Consider the following 13,503-nt stretch of genomic DNA (forward strand, 5'->3'; position numbering starts at 1 on the left):
AAAGCTTCTCTCACACAGCTGATCCTTTGTCCCGATCGGCCGAAATTAGGCCAGTATTACCTAATTTCTGACAATTCTCGCCTTTGTACCCTGAAATAAACTGATTTTATGTCATGATTTATCGATATATATGCATTTTGAACTTATTTTCAATGAAAGTGAAGTAGTGTAGTATAGGCACGTACATAGTTTGTATCTACATACAAAGAACAGGTGCTGTGAAGTCATTTACCTCTGACTGGACAGAGCAGTTAATAATAATACTTTGGTTTCCAATCCCTGCTCTTTGTTGTTCAACATTCTCAAACAACACTGTATGCTTCAAATTTAACTTTTAGTTTCATTGCAATTTACTTTTTCTTAGTTGATAGAAAGTTTCATACCATGTGTATCTGTACTTTCACAACTTTCACTGATTCATTTTTAATAGTCCTAATTGAGATTTCCTGCATGTGTTGTGACAAAAGTAGTCTTTAAAGGAGAAATATTTAATATTTAATTATTAGACATTCTGATATAATACTGTTTACATATTTCTTAGTATGCAAATATACCTGCCTACTACCTAGTCTTAGATAGCTATTCATAAAGTTGTCTACTTAATATTTACCTGCATATTTTTACCCAAGACATTATCTAATTTAAATAAAATTAGCAATATTATGCACAATTATATTACTTAATATTGTTTAAATTAATCTGTAAATGGTTATGATATTCTGAATCTGTATGTGTTTATATGGTAGTCTTAATGTTATTTTTGCCAATTTTACCCTTCAGCATTTATTTCATTAAGGTATTGATTTCATCATAACCATTTGATGCATCAATCTTTTTATTTAATTAAACATATTGTAGGTTACCTTTAGTTTGTGTAATATACTGTGCAGATTTCTCATGATAAGGTAATATTTATCCTGTGATAGGTTTTGGACTGTTCATAATCATCGTAATAATCATAATATTGTTTTTATTTTGATTGTTTTCATCATCATCATCATCATCATCATTTTTAGTTATTTAGTTCTAACTTTCTTAAACTTAATTTAATTAATTTAATACTTTATTAATTCAATTAATGTATTAAAGTAATTGATAGTGTTATTGTGGTACCTCACCTACTTGTGTTATTTGCTATATACTGAGTGTACATTTGAAATTGAATTAATCTTTAAAATAGAGGCCCATCCATGTTCCATATTTATAAATTTAACTAAACATGCTTGTAACAAACACTCATTATTTCACTATAATAGCTGTGCCTATAGCTTTGTTTTTGTGAGCCTAATTTTGGTTTTCCTCTCCTAAGGGAAATTTTAAGATATAATGTAATTTGCCATATAGGTATGTAGGTGTTTTATGTGCTGCTACATAGTTTGTTAATCTATCTATCTATCTAGCCCCTTTGTTCTGAGTTAGAGTATATCTCTAAGCTCAGTGTGCCGCTTGGCAAAGGCCTCCTCTAGCTCTTTCCATTGAGGTCTGTCGTGGGCCACTCTTCCCCAGTTCGGGCCCGCTGTGAGTTTGAGTTTGTGAATACTAAAACATAAATAAAAAACTTAAAATAATTCTGCTGGAAAATATCAATGTATAGCATTATCAGATAGATCTTTGTAAAAAGCTATAAGGATTTTAATTTTTTTTTTATGCGTACTGCGTAATTTGAATGTGCAAACGGTGCATCAAGCATTTAGAGCAGCAGTGTGGCAGATTGTGACGCACAAAAATAAAATTTTTGTTACAGAGAAGACCGTATCGTCTCTAAGCGAGTTAGCAGCAAAGTGCGTTGCCTGCCACATACCATTTGAACTAGTGGAACATGTCTACCCACCCGTTCCGGAGCAGCTGCAGCTACAGATCGCGTTCTGGAGCTTCCCGGACAGCGAGGATGACATCAGACTGTATTCATGTTTGGCAAACGGGTCAGCGGATGAGTTCCAACGGGGCGAGCACTTGTTTAGAGATAGAGCTGTTAAGGATGTGCTACAGATTGGTAAGGGCTTTTTTTGTTTAATGCTTTAACAGAATATACCTATCAGAATATATCTTTTGCTAGAATATACTAGTGCGTCTAAAATTGGTCAGTTTGAGTGACCCCTTCTCACTGTCCCTATCTCTTGTATTATCATCAATATCATCGACTTAGTTGACTGACCAGTGATATAAAATGAAACGGCCACTCCACACTCAATTATTTTTTTGTTGGAAGTTTTTTAATTTAGTAGTAACATCAAACCAGATTCTGCCTAACCTAGTTTTTGCCGGGATTTTTAGATTATCTTTAACCCTTTTTCCACAGTCACCTGCCCAATATCAGGAAGGGTTTCTTTGGGCTTGCTATTGCGTCGTATGGCTGCAAATTTTCGTTTGCCATATTAAGGAAATAGATGTAATTTTGGAATTTCAGCAAATATGGCCATGTGGGTTCAGGCTGACACAATACAATACTATACTTATTAAATTTAAGCTCTGGCATCAAATCACGATGGTTATTCGATGTAAAGTACAGTTTGCAAAAATGTGTGCCTTAAATGTTTACTTTTTCCGTCCAGGTTTCCACTTATCAGCCACAGTGTCGTTCAACATGCCTCGAGCTCAGTTCAACGTGGCAGTAACATTCGACAGACAGCGAATATCGTCATGCAACTGTACTTGCTCGTCCACAGCGCACTGGTGCTCGCATATCGTCGCCGTGTGCCTCTACAGGATACATTTGGTACGTATTCTATTTAACATAGAGCTCAGTTTAGCCAGCCGGCGAGCCCTTCGAGCCCGACCTGCAGAAAGCGGAAGAACCAAAGGCCATACAATCCGGTCCGCGTAAAGGAAGCGGGATAGGCGAAGTAAAGCATTTAGCATGAACATGTATAGGTACTTATACTTATTTTCAAGAATATGTTATGTATGTCACTAGACGTAAAATTTTAACATAAGTACTTAGTACTTAAACGTCAAAAAAGTTAGACCTAAATGTCCTAATACGATCATTTTGAAATCACGAAAAAAATACAATTACTACATCACTGCACCTTATAAAACAAAGTTGTGTGTATGTATGTTCGCGATAATCTCGAAAACTTCTAAACGGGTTTTCATGCGGTTTTCACCTATATAGAGTGATTCTTGAGTAAGGTTTAGGTGTATAATATGTTAAGATTTGTGTAACCCGTGCGAAGCCGGGGCGAGTCGCTTGTCTTAGATATTTAGCACCGCTGTAGCTTAGTGTAAATTCGCGAGAATAGCATTTTATTTTTCTATCGTAAAGTTTCAAAAGTGACGAATACATATAGAGATAGATACAGAATAGTTGTTTACTTCAATTTTAAGATGGCATGGCAACAATATCGCTTTCACGTGATCGCGATACGATTAGATATTTCAATGTAACTTCTAAGTGTTGTCGCGTAGCGGCTTTCCCGGCGCGGCCTTGGCATTAGGCGCTAGCAATTCAAACTGCCAATGCCACGAATAGCAAATGAAATATTATCTAAAGAAGCTTATTTTTTGACCGAATCAACGTGCGAAAAGAGTCTGTTGGAATCGAAATTAACGCTCGAATATGTGATTATGATTATACCTATTTATTCTGAGAGGCGTGTGCCTCGGTATTTCTTAGACGGTGTCGTCGAAGAAATAGAGCTTTAGAAAGTATGTTGAGAAGAAAATTTCGCTTTTTTTTAAATCAATAGGTAACATTTTATACAGTTTAGGTTGCGTTTCCACCAGTAGAGACGTGCGAGGATGCGTAGCGAGGGGTGTGTTTGTTAAGAACCAATACAATCATATTATTTACTTTTTCTCGCACATCACTGGTAGAAAGGCAGCGTAATTGGTAAACATAGGTATATCAGGTAAATGAAATAACATAACCATATTTGGTCAGCCTTAGGAGGTTATTACATTGATGTGGTAAGCGCATAGGGCGCCATCGCCAATTACTAGTATGATAATTAACGGCCTAATACGTAACGTGCGTCGTGCTTTATACATATTTTTGCGATTTCCTCTACGCATTTGCAAGATATTATTTACTGACTCTTCTACCTAAAATTAGGTATACCTATGCTTAAAGTTAAAACTGAGGCTAACCAGTGGGATTACACAACAAATAACAATGTAGTCCTTATGGCCACAAAACCGTTGCGTCAAACTACAGTTATATTTAAATAAAGTAATCTCTAAAGCTTTATGAATCATAACTACATTTTTACTATTGGTGTAATGTTCATGTCGTAATGTTAGCACGCATCTTAAAATTTGGCATTGGTGACTCATTTTTAAAAGAATCACGTATTAGAGATCACTGTCTAGACGAAACGTGTTAAACTGACTAAAATACAAAGCGAACAAACAGCTTACTCTTTTAAATTTAATTATGACCATTGTCCCTGATTAGTGGACATTTTTATAAGTCTTGTGACTTGTGAGTGGCTGTAAATTTAAATACATTTAAGCAAAGACTATGCTTCAATGTATTTAAATTTGCAGCTTGAATTTTTACATTTGGCTGAAGGTATTTAACCGACTGGCTCTCGAAAAAGCTTTCGTACTATTGTAATGATTAGCCCCATTAGCGGCTACATACTTTAAAACAGCATAACTTTGTAAATTATTTTTCTATCAGAACTATCTGTCTGTATTTCAAAGGCGTGTAAGTTATTTCTAACTCAAGACTAAAATAAAATTCAGACAAGTGCCATGAATTATTTAAATAGCCTTTTATTTAGCAACATAAATACAACTTTTAAAGTAGGGTGGATGAAATGATATATGTATCTTGTTGTTAGTATATGCCGTCAGCGAAGTGACGACAAGTAGGTACCTGGTAGTAGTAGTAAGTATTACTAGTAGTAGTAATAGATTTTTAAGTACCTAGATAATCTATTATGGTAAAGCCTTATTACTAACCACAATAATGCATTTTTGTTGAATTTAAAACCATGGTTTAATAAGCAGTTTTGACTTATTTACAATATGAGTGGTAATTGATATAACTTTTCCAAATTTTAGGTATCTACGTCAAACGGTTTCTGAGAAAAACGCATTTAACTGATTTGCAAGACCGAAGTGATCCCATAAGTGTTCCGTGAACAATGTTTTGTACGGAACACTAAAAAGTAATACTTATAGGGGAGCGTAGGAACGTAACCATGGTAACGAGTGACAAGATAGTGGATTCACCCATCAAAACAACACACATGACTAAATTTAAATTATGAATTACGCAACCACGCTGTGGCCACAACCGGACGCATTAAACACCGCAACTTGATTCCTTAGGCCAAATCTCTTCCTGCTAATCTATCGACATTGGCACTCATCCCAGATAGAATATAATGTAGCAATGCATGCTGTCAGGGTCCAGTCTCAATTCAAATTGTTTTAATAATAACTAGTATATTGGCAACAATTTGGGCACTTTCGTGAAAGGAAATGTTGCGAAAATATTGTAAAAAGTGAAATTGTATTCGAAATGCATTAACTAATAAAAAGCCAATAAGAATAAAAATGTCACGAATTTAATAAAATATCCAATAATTGCGCCAGAGTCAATGTCAGAGAATTCATCCTGTTCAACTGTGTCAACAAAACATAAGTTTGACAGGGAATCGCGAAGTCCCGCGCGATTCGTTAGCATGAGTCGCGTGACCCATTCTTTGTCACTTATTGGACTGTGCCATAATCGCAGATAATTCCATACCATTTGCGTTTCCTTAAGACATTTGATCGATCGATTGAAGTAGTTACATATACTTAGGCAGCAATTATCTAAAATTGCATGCCATTTGTCGCAACGCGTGTAGAAGCCTTTTATTAATGCTCTGAACAGTAAGTATACTACATCAAACAAAGTTGTCACATACACTAAAATTGTATTTTCTCTTCTAGCCAACACAAGTATGCCTGCGGGCGCCCGTATCAGAGTCCCTACAAAGGCTCAGACGCGACCAGCTACAGAAGTTTGCACAATACCTTATATCGGAGCTACCACGACAAGTGCTACCCACGGCTCAACGTATACTGGACGAGCTACTGTCCGCGCAGCCGAACCAGATTAACACGACCTGTGGAGCGCCCGATCCGACCGCGGGGGCGTCAGCGTATGAATATACGTCGTGGTTCCTCGATGAGAAGACCTTGCACAACAATATCAATAAGATTTTAGTCAAGTTCTGTGTTCCTGCTCCTATAGTCTTTAGGTAAGTTTTTTTCGACTAATTCTTTGTTTCTTTTTTTAATTTTGGCTGTCACTGCCTTCACTTGCGTGTATTTTACCTATTTTTCACTGTTTCGTGAGGTAAAATTTTATAAACTTAAAATGTCCAATAGTTAAAAGTGTCCCAGGGTCCCATGAGCCGTGGCAAAATGCCGGGATAACGCGAGGAAGAAGAAAAATGTCCAATAGTTAGTACATAATTTTGTGTCATAACCTTAAAACTGTTTATAATGTAGACGGAAGGTAGCTTTAGAGTCTTTAGACACTCGTCGCGTCGACTTCTTGTTTTGAGTCATGTCATAAATGACAGCAAATAGAAGCACTTTGGAAATAGTAGTTAGCCGGAAAATTTTGCAGACACTTCGAAACGGGCGAGTTGAAAATAATCAGTCATAGACCGGGTGATAGTGACACATTTTACTGGGTCATTTGTACCAGTATGGCGGTTCGTCAGGGGTCTAAGCACGTAATGAAGGAAAGAAAAATGATGGTCATAGCGCTGGTACCGGCGCCCCAATCGCGTGGGCGTTAGTCGAACGTGTCGGATAAAATACGAGTGTCGAACGATTTGTTCCACAAAAATCCTCGTATTTTCCGGTAGTCCATAAAAAAGAAGTAGACGGTAGCGTAATGCCATACTTCTCCGGTGTGACTTACAGCCCGCCATACTGAGGCGAACACATTAATTAAAAATAAACAATTCAATCATTTGTGCCAAGCTAATTTTTGCACAGGTGATCATCGTCGAGCAGCCATTCATGGACATCACCATGCCATACTTTTCGGATGGTTCCAAATGGCCGCCATACCGCCGCAAAGGAGTTAATTTTTTTTTTATTGCTAAACGATTTGTACCATCTTGTAATTTTTTTTTCAAGACTTTCTGTGTGATTATAAATGGAAATCTCATAATGCCATATAGAGCGGTCAAATCTTACAATAAAAAAACATTGCGTGATGTAGTTCTGTATTTTTTATATATTGTTTATAGTCATTGGAGGAATGTAAGACTATGTTTTGCAAGCAAAAAAAAGTTGTGCTCCCTGCGTAATTTGCAAAAAACTACAAAAATTTCGGAGTTTTTTCAGTTTATGCACTTTTATTAAAAAGCTATGGGTTTTTGGTCAAAACTTGCTATGTAACGTTAAAAGAACATTAAATTTGGAACAATTTAAGCCCATGTACAGCGCCGCATGTTAAATAGTTTATGAGATATGAAACTTTAAAAAAAGGGTATTTTTTTCCTTAGAATGAAATTTTTAGTTTTTCCTATATTTCAGGACAAATATCGGCACAACCGCTCATGCTATGAGATATATTGCGATAAATAAAGTTATAGCAAATTTAATTACCTTTCATTTAAGTGCAAGAAAGGGTCAATAAGTTCTACAGTTCTCTAGTTATCGTAAAAAAATGAAATTGCTATAGTGAGGAAGGCAACTAATGTATTGTTTTTAAGGCATTGTCAAAATCCGTACAAAAGGCAGTACCATCGTCGAGAATGCCATCTACGATTAAGTTTTACCGGCCTTCTCGGATAGTAGCAGAGCGATGTTAGAGATCAACCATTTTTAAAATGCACTCCCCTCTTAAGCACTTCATTCATTCAGTAATGAAATCAAGATACAAACTGTAGTTTGGCTTGTTTTTAGGCTCCACTTTTTGGTCTTAGCCATTGATTGTAGTCCAGGATACCGATTCTTATTTAAGAATTATTTCTGGTTTTGATCTTGTTTTGATACGACCTTGACGATAGTTCACGGTGATTGGCGTGGTGTTGACGAAACGCACCGGAATCACGGATAGTCGTGTCAATAGATATCTAGCTGTCGCTTTTTAGTGCTCTTGGCTGTACTGTGAGTCGTGTTAATACAAGATCACGATAATATCCTGTATCGAATATAACCACAACAAATGGATACATCAGAATCAGCTACCATTACCCACTCTAAGTATACGTTTTTGTTATAATCTACGGGTTTTAACTAGCAATATCCTATTACTAAGAGTCTTAACTACATATAAAGGTGTATAGATTGACAAATCAAATCGGGAATAGAAGAACTAAACGAAACACGTAGTATGTACTAGTTTTTATTCAGTAAGGTGTAATAAGTGTGTTTTAACATGATGCATGATCTGCCAAGCCGGGTAGATTGCATACATTTGTTACTTTCTAGCAATGAGATATTCTTTTAGCATAATTAGTTAATCATGTTAACATTGAGCTATATTTGGTTACGAATTACACATATAGGTACCTAATTAAATATCCAATTTGTAACTCAAAAACTTCAATATGTATTTGCCGTATTTTCTACTGACAAATGAGTCCAATTATTTTTATTTTTAATTGGTCCAGACTATAAATTCATTTGTACAGTAAAGACTGAAATAGTTATTTATAGTCACAACCCGTGGATTGACAACTCACTGAGCAGTAGCTCTACATACATTTAGCCTTAACAGCCATTGGAAAAGAATTTGCATTATTTGCAATATTCCGTGTAAATACGGTAAACCACTGAAGAAGTTATAATATACTGGTAACTCGACAAGACTGAGTCACATCCATGCCTATAGCACAAACATATACTTAGCGTGTGTAATGGTAGCTGATTCTGATGTATCAATTTGTTGTGGTTAGGATATTATCATGATCTTGGATTAACACGACTCACAGTACACTCAAGAGCGCCAAAAAGCGACAGCTAGATATCTAATGACACAACTTCCAGTGATTCTGCCGGCCTAGCCAAGGTTACAATCGCTATCGATTCGACAACGAAAAGCTTTATGTCTCTCTATCACTCTTCCATATTAGTGCAACAGTGACAGTTGCGTTTCGATCGCTACGGAGCGTAAGCGATTGGCATCTTGGCTACGCGGTCTGGTGCGTTTCGCCAACACCACGCCAATCACCGTGAACTGTCGTCAAGGTCGTATCAAAACAAGATCAAAACCAGAACTAATTCTTAAATAAGAATCGGTATCCTGGACTACAATCAATGGCTAAGACCAAAAAGTGGAGCCTAAAAGCAAGTCAATCTACAGTTTGTATCTTGATTTCATTACTGAATGAATGAAGTGCTTAAGAAGGGAGTGCATTTTAAAAATGGTTGATCTCTAACATCGCTCTGCTGCTATCCGAGAAGGCCGGTAAAAGTTAATCATAGATGGCATTCTCGACGATAGTACTGCCTTTTGTATGGATTTTGACAATGCCTTAAAACAATACATTAGTTGCCTTCCTCATTATAGCAATTTCATTTTTTTACGATAACTAGAGAACTGTAGAACTTACTGACCCTTTTTTGCACTTAAATGAAAGGTAATTAAATATGCTACAACTTTATTTATCGCAATATATCTGATAGCATGAGCGGTTGTGCCGATATTTGTCCCGAAATATAGGAAAAACTAAAAATTTCATTCTAAGAAAAAAATACCCTTTTTTTTAAAGTTCCATATCTCATGAACTATTTAACGTGCGGCGCTATACGTGGGCTTAAATTGTTCCAAATTTAATGTTCTTTTAGCGTTACATAGCAAGTTTTGACCAAAAACCCATAGCTTTTTAATAAAAGTGCAAAAACTGAAAAAACTCCGAAATTTTTGCAGTTTTTTGCAAATTACGCAGGGAGCACAACTTTTTTTTGCTTGCAAAACATAGTTTCACATTCCTCCAAGGACTCCAAACAATATAAAAAAAAATATAGAACTACATCACGCATTGTTTTTTTAGGAGATTTTTTTGTAAGATTTGACTGGTCTAATACCTGTAGGCGGTGGCAAATGTGTACAATATTTTTTTTTTATTTCAAGTATGGTGCCCCTTTTTCCCCCTATTAGAAGTATGGCAAATATAATAACGCTCACATTTTATCAAATACTTTCCAAAAATTTAAATGCAATACTGGTACAAATCGTTTAGCAATAAAAAAAAATTAACTCCTTTGCAGCGGTATGGCGTCCATTTGGAACCATCCGAAAAGTATGGCATGGTGATGTCCATGAATGGCTGCTCGACGATGATCACCTGTGCAAAAATTAGCTTGGCACAAATGATTGAATTGTTTATTTTTAATTAATGTGTTCGCCTCAGTATGGCGGGCTGTAAGTCACACCGGAGAAGTATGGCATTACGCTACCGTCTACTTCTTTTTTATGGACTACCGGAAAATACGAGGATTTTTGTGGAACAAATCGTTCGACACTCGTATTTTATCCGACACGTTCGACTAACGCCCACGCGATTGGGCCGCCGGTACCAGCGCTATGACCATCATTTTTATTTCGTTCATTACGTACTTAGACCCCTGACGAACCGCCATACTGGTACAAATGACCCAGTAAAATGTGTCACTATCTCCCGGTCTATCAGCATTACTCAATTTTAACAAATAAAAAAATGTCTCAAAATCTAATATAATATTTTTAATTTAGGTCGAATTTATATCCCTGCTATTTTAATTATTTTTTGTATTTTGGTTCAAAGTATTACTTTACTAATGTATAGCTACTTATTAACACAGGACAATACTTACATTTTAAGCTGATTTAATTAAGGATGATGATTTTATGCTTAAATTAAAAATCAAGGCATGACAAAACTTCCTGTAACCTACATTGACACGCGTGTTTTATCATAAGTTACAAAACAAATTACGCGTTATATTTACATTGCAATTCATATAACGGGAATTTTAATATACCTTCCTATGCACTTCTGAGAAATATGGCCATTGACATTAACAGGAACTGATGAATAACCCGACTTCGAACTGACGGGAAACTGAATGAATGAATAACAAAAGGAGATGAATAAAGTATTTTTGAATAAATTTAAATGCTGACCTTTTGAGTCCTGTCTACTTTATATACGACATCGGAGGCATTGACCCTATACAGAAGAATTGGCATTCAATAAAGTTTAAAAGCGGTATTAAATAAAATAAATTGCTTTTATAGATTCCGTAATGTCTCAGTCAACATTCATTATTATTTACCATCCATATTGATTTACAGGTTTTATTTTATGTAAGTCCTTTTAAAGTTTGTAGCTTGGGTAATTTTAACTGTCAAAAAATTATTTATTAAAACACAGTGTAGTCTGTCCTTCTTTCCCTCAACGAACAATTATCTCAATGTTAACTAACTTCAACCGTTATCTATTCTAACACGTCCCCAATATTCCAGTGACGTAAACTACCTAAGCACAAGCGCGCCTCCGGCCGCGGCGGAATGGTCGTCTCTTCTGCGGCCCTTGCGAGGCCGAGAGCCCGAAGGCATGTGGAACCTCTTGTCCATAGTGCGAGAGATGTTCAAACGGAGTGACAGAAATGCTATACCGCTTCTAGAGATCATTACTGAGGAGGTTATGGCGTGTGAACAAGTACGTACTATCTTTTATAAAATATACACTTATGTAAAATACCTAAGGCGGAATCGTCCCTTCTCCGCCTTTGCGAGGCCGAGAGCCCGAAGGCATGTGGAACCTCTTGTCCATAGTGCAAGAGATGTTCAAACGGAGTGACAGAAACGCTATACCGCTTCTAGAGATCGTTACTGAGGAGGTTATGGCGTGTGAACAAGTACGTACTATCTTTTATAAAATATACACTTATGTAAAATACCTAAGGTGGAATCGTCCCTTCTCTGCCATTGCGAGGCCGAGAGCCCGAAGGCATGTGGAATCTCTTGTCCATAGTGCGAGAGATGTTCAAACGGAGTGACAGAAACGCTATACCGGTTTTGGTGATCATCACTGAAGAGGTTATGGCGTGTGAACAAGTACGTACTATATTTTATAAAATATACACTTATGTAAAATACCTAAGGTGGAATCGTCCCTTCTCTGCCTTTTACAAGGCCGAGAGCCCGAAGGCATGTGGAACCTCTTGTCCATAGTGCGAAAGATGTTCAAACGGAGTGACAGAAACGCTATACCGCTTCTAGAGATTGTTACTGAGGAGGTTATGGCGTGTGAACAAATACGTACTATCTTTTATAAAATATACACTTATGTAAAATACCTAAGGTGGAATCGTCCCTTCTCTGCCATTGCGAGGCCGAGAGCCCGAAGGCATGTGGAATCTCTTGTCCATAGTGCGAGAGATGTTCAAACGGAGTGACAGAAACGCTATACCGGTTTTGGAGATCATCACTGAAGAGGTTATGGCGTGTGAACAAGTACGTACTATATTTTATAAAATATACACTTATGTAAAATACCTAAGGTGGAATCGTCCCTTCTCTGCCTTTGCGAGGCCGAGAGCCCGAAGGCATGTGGAACCTCTTGTCCATAGTGCGAAAGATGTTCAAACGGAGTGACAGAAACGCTATACCTCTTCTAGAGATCAATACTGAGGAGGTTATGGCGTGTGAACAGGTACGTAACATACTATTTACAACAAACATGTTAAATACCTAAGTAAAGGTGGAATCGTCCCTTCTCTGCCTGTGCGAGGCCGAAAACCAGAGGGCATGTGGAGTCCATAGTACGAGAGATGTTTAAACTGAGTGACAGTAACGCTATACCACTTCTAGAGATCATTACTGAAGTCATGGCGTGTGAACAGGTACGAACAATCTCATTTAGAACTTAAATCCTTGTAAAATACCTAAGCAACGCGCCAATCACGGCAGAATCGTTTCTTCTTCGGCCCGTGCGAGGCCGAGGGACAGGGCATGTGGAACTTGTTATCCATAGTGCGAGAGATGTTCAAGAGTGACATTAGGCTTCCAAGTGCTGTAGGGAAGAGACCAGCGAACACATCTTCCGACGCTGTCCCTTTACTTTGAACCAGCTGAAGAGTCACACACTTGACTTCTTCACTTAATAATTATATTCTCATTACTAATAATACTAGACTATTGGCCATATGCTGTCCCAGAAGAAAGACGAAGTATAAGACGGTGATTATAATGTTTATTTGTTCGTTCAGATAATAGTGTGGTGGTACAGCACAAAAGCAGCGCTGGTGGCGTGGGGCGGCGGCGGCAAGCACGGCGGCAGCGGCAACTCCGCCGCGCAGCACGCCTGCTCGTCCTTATGCGATGAGGTAATAACAATGTTTTAATTACCATTGCACATCTGCTAGCACTGACTCCGTATGAATACTGCACGTGGCAGTCTGCAGTCGCCGCCCGGTCGCGCCTATCCGAATGCTTACGGCGGCGCTGCCCAGCTGTCACGTTCGGCGGCGGCGGTCGGTTGCGGCAGCGTCTTGCCGAATGCTATCTTTATTCATATTCGTTTACTAAAGTTGACAAGCCAATAATAA

General features: G+C 37.5%; 1 protein-coding gene across 1 annotated transcript in view; it reads left to right on the forward strand.

The window, feature by feature from the left end:
* The first annotated feature begins 12,271 nt into the window (after positions 1 to 12,271).
* LOC134664602 (zinc finger SWIM domain-containing protein 8 homolog) overlaps positions 12,272 to 13,503 on the forward strand; it is a 28,186-nt gene continuing 26,954 nt past the window's right edge. The window contains exons 1-2 of the mRNA XM_063521334.1: positions 12,272 to 12,409; positions 13,165 to 13,281. Of these exons, the coding sequence (XP_063377404.1) occupies positions 12,305 to 12,409; positions 13,165 to 13,281 (222 nt within the window). The 5' untranslated portion in view covers positions 12,272 to 12,304. The remainder of the gene's footprint in view (positions 12,410 to 13,164; positions 13,282 to 13,503) is intronic.

The sequence above is a fragment of the Cydia fagiglandana genome, chromosome 5 (genome assembly GCF_963556715.1).
Source record: "Cydia fagiglandana chromosome 5, ilCydFagi1.1, whole genome shotgun sequence".
Lineage (NCBI taxonomy): Eukaryota > Metazoa > Arthropoda > Insecta > Lepidoptera > Tortricidae > Cydia > Cydia fagiglandana.